The 9,421-nt window shown below is 44.6% G+C and overlaps 1 protein-coding gene across 1 annotated transcript; it reads right to left on the bottom strand.

Annotated features, from left to right (window-relative positions):
* Nucleotides 1–3,682: 3,682 nt before the first annotated feature.
* On the bottom strand, nt 3,683–7,678 carry LOC139785695 (uncharacterized). Its single transcript, XM_071724854.1, has one exon. It carries the CDS (start codon nt 7,676–7,678, stop codon nt 3,683–3,685), a length of 3,996 nt encoding a protein of 1,331 aa, XP_071580955.1.
* Nucleotides 7,679–9,421: the final 1,743 nt, after the last annotated feature.

Here is a 9,421-nt window from a genome sequence, read left to right as displayed (position 1 = left end):
CTGAAAGGGGAATGTAGGTTCGAGATGTGTCTCCAACATCTGTGTAAGAGACAAAGGTATACATGGGTTGATTGTCCTCTATGCGCATGCGTGCGAAAGTGATAGACGCTACATGTATATATATATATACAGTCAAACCTCGTTCTCGAAATTCAAGGGAATAGAAAATTATTCGAGTTATCGAGTATTTCGAGATATCAAGATTTCGAGTTATAGAGGTGTGTAGAAAAATTCGACTTATAGAGGTTTCGCAAACTGTTCTGCTTTTTCCTTCAAAATTGGTCCTCCAATACTTACATTGCTGTTTCTGCATTGTTTGAACCATTTCAGCACACATTCTTTGACATCGGGAAATTCTGCTTCTCTCTTCCTTTTTCTTTTTAATTGACCTGATGATGTTCGAGCTAAAATATCCTCTTTATTTTTTATTATAGTGGAAAGAGTACTTGCAGAAATGCCATATTCTGCAGCAATGTTTTTCTTCGGTTTTAATCCACTTTTAACAGCCGCAATTACTATAAGTTTTTCCGATACAGTTAACGATTTTAATTTTCTGCCTGAACTCATTTTCGAGCTTGTACTTATAAATCTAATAAAAATAAATATGAAAAAAAAAAAAATAATAAGTTATAAAGTGACAAAATGTAGTAAATTATAAAATTCTTACGTGAGCACGTCTGAATATCTCGACGAGTAACGGTTGAATAAATTAAAGTCAGCAACAGTGAAAAGTCATTAGAGAAGTCATACTAGATAAACAATAATGTCAAAACAAACAAACTAGTCAAGGACTATGTATTCCTTATTATTTTGTCATATATCGCGTTGAAAATTTTGTCAGTTGTTTTAGCAAACGGACAGAGAGAAGAAAGAAAGAGAAAGAAGCTGATGCAAAATCTTTTTACTTTGAGTTATAGAAGTTTTATTGATTGAAATTCGAGATACACAGAGGCCAATTTATAATATTAACCTCTATATCTCGTAACAATTCGAGTTATAGAGGTAAATGGTACGCTGGAAAAATACTTCGAGTTAATCTCCTATTTTTCTTCGACTTATAGAGGTTTATTTAGAGTTACAGAGGTTTTTTTTTCGATTTATAGAGGGTTTTTCAAAGGAATAAACAAAAATTTGAATTATAAAGGTTTTCGAGTTAACAAGGTTCGACTGTGTGTATTATACATATATATATATATATATATATATATATATATATATATAGAGAGAGAGAGAGAGAGAGAGAGAGAAAAAAAGAGAGAGAGAGAGAGAGAATCTCGACGCATGCGCATAGGGGACAGTAGGGGAGACCGGGGCGAAGTCGTCATTGCAATTATCTCGAAATCTGTATGTTTTGTGAACACGTCATTAATACTGTAATCGCGGCTTATGGTGCCCACGTGACAAACGGAGTTTAGTGAGGTTATGTGCCATGTTGTGATTTTTATCGAGGCAAACGTGTTTTCGGAGGTCAAAAGTAAAATTTTTTGCGCGTCGTAAATATTATTGTGTCTCCGAATTTCAAAGTGATTCTAAAGAGTAATGCATGCTGAACACGAATCCAGTGAAGTTTTTTTATTTTCATTGATTTCTAATATTTTATGAGCGACCAAACTTGAAACTTGTGTCTGGGGCGAAGTCGTCACCAAGCCATATCATGGAGGCTTCCGGCGAAAATCAAAGTCAAAGAAGCAGCAGTGGTCGGATTCCGGCGAGAACTTATATAATATGTGCTGCGTGTGCTCAAAGATGACAGAATAGAGCTGACGAGAAACGTGCGACCGTAGGGCACATAAGTGTGTGCGCTTTTCTTGTAATTATTTTCCGCCATCGTGTTTTTAATTAATGTTTCCATTTTTCTATTAAAAAATAATGAATAAAATGTATCCTATCAATTTTCATGATCGGAATTATGAATTTTTATTTAAAATTCAGTCCGAGAATGGAGTGACGACTCCGCCCCAGCAATTTTGACATTTCAATTTTTGCACTTTTGTCGTTTTCACTCTATACCAGTTGAACAAAGCGACGTAGACCAAAAATGTCCGTATAAATTTTGTAGCCAAGGGTTTACTCTTTACAACGGTATACCACATTTTACTAAAATTATTTGTTTTGTTGTTAAAAATTGGCACCGAAAAAATAGTGACGAATTCGCCCCGGTCTCCCCTATATCTTTTTCTCTCGCACAGATGTTGGAGACACTTTTGACCTACAGACGGCATAAGCGCGATTCCCCTTCTAAGTATATATGTTTTAAGATCACGTCACAATTTTGAGAAATTTACAGTTATAAAGTTGCAAAAATAGATTATTTTAATGTATTTTGGCATATTTATAACTGCGATGTGTGATGTGTTGGAAAAGTTTCATTGCAATCAAAATTAAGTATGTTGTTAGGACTTTTAGTCCTTAAGGGGATTCTAAAGCGAAGGCCGAACTTTCTCGATGTCGATAATGTCAACATTTCTAATCCTGTTTTCTCTATATCTGTCCTTGTTTAACTATAGTAATCTGTCCTTGTTCGATCGCTGCGCCATCTCTCGCTACACGCAATACTGCTTATCCTATCAACCTGCATGTACTTTTGCACAAAATAGTAGCGAAGGCTCAAACTTTTTTGTTACGTTATTAATTTTAGTTTTTCATGTACGGTATTCTTTGTTCACATTATACGAATGGCGCGTGTATCTTATTTTGTACATACAAACTGTACAACTTCTGTATTAAGCAAACGTTTACGGTAGGTGACAGCTCAAAAATGAATTTTTTTAATTTTTTTTGATTTTTGTCTTGAAATCAACACTCGCGCGATGTGTTTTCGTGCATATTTCAATTGTGTATAAATTTTTTTAACTTCTGTGCAGTCTACTCAAAGTTGGAGCCCTCCCTGCAATTGTCGGTAATTTGGGTCAGTTTAGGATCCCCTTAAAGGAATTTGTAAAAAAAAAACTTTGAGATATTTAACGTGCCGTCAACCATTGAACCTGCTCGGGGGGTGGTGGAACCGTTCCCGGATTTGCGAAAAATGCGAAATACGTGACTCGAAGGACCAGGGGAGGTGTGTATCGTCTCCCCAAAGCGAATTCACGTAAATCAAAATGCGACTCACCGTTCGGAAGGCCGTCGTCTCCTGGAGGATTCGTCTCTCTAGCAAGCTCGTGGGCAGCACGTGCAGCAAGCGCAGGCAAGGCAGGCAGCTAGGCAAGCAAGGCAAGGCAGAGCAGTAAGCAAGACAGTAAGGCAAGCAAGGCAAGGCAGCAAGCGATCCCTCTTCCGGAGAGCAAGCTCGATGTGGCTCCCGGATGTTCGAGTGTGCACGTATAGCGTGTGCACCTCGAGACGTCGTGACGATGGGTGTCGTAGGGCGACTTAACGATGAGTGAGTGTGCTCGCGGCGCTGGAAAAGTGTCGCGAGCGAGTACTTGCTCCTTCCTCAGGCGGGTGTCCTCGTGGGGTGAGCGAGGGCAGCACCGATTGGTGAGTCGCGAAAATATCGATTTTGCGCGTCGATCGCGATCCGCCGACGTTTCGCGCGAGTCACCGAAATACATCAAATAATTGTAGGTACTCGAAAACTATTATATATAACGAATATGAACATGAAGAGACTAGACTAATGACTACAATATACAATGTGGCGAGCGCCAAACATACCGCCTACCAAAATACAACGCAGTGTATTTTAACAATCCGTCTCCGTCGCCCGTGGTGAAGTGTCCAACGGCAAGGGGCACAGCTTCACCAGGGGGCGCAAGATCGAGCCACCCGCCACTCGAACCGTGGCGACGCGCGAGACACCGTCGCTACGCGGGTGTAGCGCTTCCATGCGTCCCTGTTTCCATCGTAGCGGGGACGTATTTTCGTCCTTGATGAGGACTAATGACCCGACATTGAGCCGATTGGCGGAGGTCCACCATTTGGGACGCTGTTGCAGCGTGTGAAGGTACTCATTGTGCCAGCGCCTCCAGAAGTTCTGGTGGATCCGCTGAACGAGTTGCCATCGACCCAAGCGATTCACGGGCAACGGAGTTACGTCGGGAGTGGGGACGGCAACAAGGGGTTCCATCGTGAGGAAGTGGCCCGGGGACAAGACGTCGAGGTCCAAGGGATCGGTGCTCATTGGGCAGAGGGGCCTGGAGTTCAGCACGGACTCGATCTGCGCGAGGACCGTCGTGAACTCCTCTATGGATAGGATTTGGTCCCCCACCACCCGCCGAAGGTGTGTTTTAAACGTCCTGACTACCGACTCCCAGAGGCCCCCGAAGTGGAGCGCAGAGGGAGGATTAAACGACCACTTTATCTTTTCTCGCTCCGCCGCGAGGCACATGTGGCTTTCGAGCTCCCGCACGGCTCCCACAAAATTCGTGCCACAGTCACTATACAAAAGCGAGCACCGTCTGCGGCGGGCCACAAAGCGTCGCAACGCAGCGAGGAAGGAGTCCGTGGACAACAAAAAGGCTATTTCTAAGTGTATTGCCTTAACCGCAAAACAAACGAAGAGGCACACGTACACCTTGAAGGAGGAAACTCCCCGAGCTCGACGAGTGATCATCGTGAACGGTCCCGCGAAATCAACGCCGCTTATCGAAAATGGCTTAGCCTGACTAACCCTTTCGACCGGTAGACTCGCCATGAAGGGCTGGGAAGCATGCGGATTCGCGCGGAAACATTTATAGCATCTCGAGAGTACGCGCTGGATTGCGCGGTGGACTCCGAGGATCCAGAATTGTTGAGCGAGTAAGTATTGCAGCGTGCGCCTACCCGGGTGTAGATGTGCACGGTGCACTTGCTCTACAACGAGTTCAGTTAACCTATGTTGGTTAGGCAGTAGAACAAGGTGCTTGATCTCGAAACACAGTCCCGATTTTACGAGCCTGCCGCCCACCCTGAGAATCCCCGCAGGATCAAGGAAAGGAGCAAGTTTGAGAAGAGGCTTGGGGATTCCTTTCCCGCTTCGAAGCCGATCTATCTCATCGTAGAAGACGTCGGATTGCACGATTTTCACTATGACTAATAACGCGGAGTGCGACTCGAATTGATCCACGGCCAAAGTCGCGGGTACCGGCTTGGCCTTGAAACAATCCGCAAATCTTAAAATATACGCTACTATCCTACAAACTTTGTCCAATGACGAAAACCTATCTAGTAATGAGTAAATGGAGTTAGGTGGATCGAGCGCGACTAGTGACACGAGCCTTTCCTCCTCGCTCGGGAGAGACTCCTCCGAAAGGACAGGTTCGGCTCGGGATTCGAACTCGACCAGCCACGCGGGGCCTTCCCACCACATCGAATTAGCCACTAAATCGCGGGGAAAAAGGCCACGGGAGCAATGATCCGCCGGATTGGACTCCGTATCGACGTGGCCCCAAGCTGAGGCCCGTACGTTGTCTTGAATGCGGGCCACGCGGTTGCGAACAAATGTCTTCCACCGTTGTGGAGATGAGCGAATCCAGGCAAGGACAACCTCGGCATCTAACCAAGCATATTCGTCATCAATGGTAAGATGTCCCTGAAGGACTTGACGAACGTACGCGATCAACTTTGATAGTAGTAGAGCTGCACAGAGCTCCATATGAGGTATGGTGAGAGATCGAAGCGGCGCGACCTTAGACTTAGCGCACAGTAACCGAACCACCACGCGGTCGTGCGTAACAATGCGTAAGTAAATCACGGCGCCGTACCCCACCTCACTGGCAACGCAAAAGCCGTGAGGCTCGCAACGGACTAGATTGAGCGTATCAAACGTGCGAGGAACGCGGAGGGAAGCTAACGCGTCGAGCTCGGCCTGAAAGCGTTCCCAACTGCGACTGATATCTATCGGAGGCTCGTCATCCCACTCCAGCTTCAGCGTCCACAAGCGTTGAATGAGGCATTTTGCCGTGAACGTGAGTGGAGCCAGGAATCCCAAGGGGTCGAAAATCCGCGCCACCTCCGACAAGATAGTACGTTTAGTACATTTACGATCCAAAGGGTTAACTTGAAATCCGAAACTGTCGGATTGTGAGTGCCACCGAAGGCCTAAGACTTTGAAGGATTGATCCTCACTTGACTCGAACGATAACATAGATTGGCTACATAACTGCGGGTCGAGTCCATCCAACGCGGCAGGATGGCTACTCGCCCATTTCCTAAGCTCGAAGCCGGCGCTCCGGAGTAACGATAACAATTGATCGCGAAGCGCGCGAGCCTGTTCCACCGTACGAACGCTAGTTACTACATCGTCCACATACAGCGCCTCGAATAGGGCAGCGAAAGCTAGAGGATATTTTTCACGGTACTCGAGAGCTAGCTGGAGCAAGCAATAGATCGCTAGGAACGGGGAGGAAGTGAAGCCGAACGTAACTGTCTTGAGAAGATAGTCGAGGATCGGATCCGACTCTGAGAAACGCCAGACAATGCGTTGATAATCGCATTGCTCCGGGTTTATCCAGATTTGACGAAACATCTGCTTCACGTCCGCGGTTAGAGCTACCGGGTCGGCTTGAAACCTAAGCAGGATGGCGAACAGATCTTGCTGTAATTTTGCACCGCTGAGCAAGGTGTCGTTGATCGACAGACCGTTGGGGCAGCGCGACAAGGCGTTAAACACTACCCGCAATTTGGTGGTAGTGCTATCGAGTTTGTATACGCCATGATGCGGCAAATAATAAATATGACCATCCGACGGGAATGGATTCTTGATTAATTCCATATGACCGCTATCGAGATAGTCTTGCATGAAGTTATTGTAACTAATCCTAAAGTCGGGATTTGGCTTGAAACGGCGCTCGAGCGCGCGGAGACGACTAACAGCTACAGAACGCGAGTCGACGAATGTGGGAGGATCTGACGCAAAGGGATACGAAACGACGAAACGACCCGAGTGGTCACGATAGGTGGTCTTTGCGAATATCTCCTTACATCGACGATCTTCTTCCGAACAAGACGTGTGTTCCGGAACCTCTTCTAATTGCCAAAATTTACCCACTGCGGTCTCGATCGATTCGAGAGTGGTAGCGAACGAGTGCAGGGGCGCTACTTGTAACGACGGGGACACCGCGCCCGTCAAGACCCAGCCGAATACTGAGTTGAAGGCGTCCGGTTCCCCATCCTTTCCCTTACGACGACCGTCACGTAATACGGAGGCGAACGATTCCGCCCCCAGTAAAATGTCAATGTTGCCGGGCAAATAGTACTCGGGATCCGCGAGCGGCAATCCCTTTAAGTGATTCCACGATCGGACGGCGACTTTACTGCTCGGCAACGGCGATGTACGCGGAAGAACCGTGGCCTCGATTGGAAAGCGAATGTCGTCGCGACCGCGGGCACGGAGAACGAACGACGTAAGGCCCTTCGTGGTGGCTGCCTTTGTCTCGTTCACCGCGAAGACCGTAGCAGCGTGTCTAGTCCGACGAAAACCGCCTTTCTGAAGACAGCCTTCAGTTACAAAATTGGCCTGGCTCGCGCTATCTAATAGTACACGAACAGGAAACGCGTTGCCGTGTAAATCTATCAATTCTGCTCGGACGGTGGACAACAGCACGATGCTATTGGCGAGACTAGCCATCGTCACGAGCGGTTTATCTTCCGGTTTGACCTCGGTTGCGGTGCCCTGGGCGGCAGGAGTCGCGGTTACCAGTTCGGCCGTAGGGGTGGAACTAGAGCTGTGCTCGAAATGCAACAGCGTATGGTGCTTCATTCCGCAAGATCGACATGTCCACGCGGAGGGACAATTCTTCATGCCGTGTCCGGGGTGAAGACAGTTAAGGCAAAGTTTCAGATCTCGAGCGGTCGAAAATCTCTCCTTCGACGAAAGTTTGAGAAACCGAGAACATTTCGTTATTTAATGTTGTTCCTTACAGACAGGGCACTCTTTCGTGTGAGTCACAAATGACGAGACCGCCGCGGAACCCTTTGACGAAGATGCAGGCGATTTGAGCAACATGGTTGCCGGACCGAGATGGCCTCAAGAACTTTACAATGCTCGGAAAGAAACTTGATGAGTTGAATTTCTAAATAGCAAGCTCGTATGTATATACAAAGAATCAATAACAACGGCCAGTAACGAGCAATAAACGAATATTATAATTCAAAATTAATACATTACAATGTTGGTACGTTTCTGCACACTGTGCTTTCTTCAGCCAATTAATCAACCATCCTACCTCCAATCAATAATGATCAATAAACATAAAATTCTACATCCAATAAATACGGTAACATTGTTGAATAAACGCTGTTCTATGTATAATTGTACAATGAGTAGAAGCGGAACGAAAATTGTTAAACAAAGTAAAGTAGTATCGACGCATTTTGAAACCTTATTAGACCGTCCAAATCAAAGATCCATGATTCATTCCTCAGTCGACAGTGGGAATGAACTGAGTCAGTCAGCGAAGTCTGCACGTCACCATAAGAGTCAATAATTAAAAGTCGAGAGCGTCTGAATGAAGATAATTGTGGGAATAAGCTGTATCGAGAACCGTATTGTATCGAATCTCATGTGTGACTAAGCATTATCGCATGACAGCAACAAACAGGCGAATAGCGAGGGACGTCAATCCAATAATAAATAAAACTTTATGAGTTGTTGCCAAGCTCACTTAAAATACCAAAATAAGAACCATCAAGAAATTATGTATCCTTATGAGAGTTAATGCCATTTTTTTGCTCTTTTATGTGTATCCTTTCTGATATGAGCCGCTTGTAATAGTTTGTTTCAAAATCTAGAATTTCAGGATTATCCCAATTAAAAGTATGATCCAATTTTAGCCTATGCTCCGTGATCCAACTTATAATTGTTTTTGTGTTCGTTAATTCTTGTTTTAAGCTGTCGCTTTGTTTGCCCCACGTAAGACGCATCGCAATCATTACAATTTAACTTATAAATTACATTGTTGTTTGAGACCAATGCATTGCCATCTTTATGTGTTTTAATGACTTTGTTCAATTTGTTAAGAATTCTGTATCCTATAATGTGTTCTTTTTTGTTGAAAAGATGCGCCGTTTTATCTGAAATGTTGTTAATAAATTGCATTACAATAATCTTTCTTTTATTTAAATTTAAACTGTCCTCAGTCTCATCATCGCCCCCAATCGCTGTATTCTGCTTAAGTTTACCATTGAATAATGTATTCAATCTCAAGTTGATTCTTTTAAAAATAAGATCTAGAGGATAGCCGTTGTTTCTTAATAAATTGATAACTAGTTTTATGTTCTTGGACTGGAATATGGGGTGGGACAATAGTATAGCTCTGTCTACCAACCCATATATCATACCGATTTTGTGGCACTCTGGATGGTTTGAATAATATGATAAATATCTGCCTGAAAATGTGTCCTTATGGTACCAGTCTATTACAATAGCGTCATTAATAATAATATGCAGTTGTAAATCCAAAAAGCTCAACCTACGGTCCTTTTCATATTCAATAGTAAACAT

The sequence above is a fragment of the Temnothorax nylanderi genome, unplaced genomic scaffold (genome assembly GCF_030848795.1).
Source record: "Temnothorax nylanderi isolate EJ_2023f unplaced genomic scaffold, tnyl_v1.0 TNYL_tig0865_pilon, whole genome shotgun sequence".
NCBI classification, from domain to species: domain Eukaryota; kingdom Metazoa; phylum Arthropoda; class Insecta; order Hymenoptera; family Formicidae; genus Temnothorax; species Temnothorax nylanderi.
Note: the sequence above shows the minus strand (reverse complement) of the source record. Positions and strands in the feature narration are given on the sequence as shown.

Excerpts from the sequence above, each read along its gene's own strand:
- LOC139785695 (XM_071724854.1), bottom strand. The coding sequence starts at position 7,678 with ATGAAGCACCATACGCTGTTGCATTTCGAGCACAGCTCTAGTTCCACC.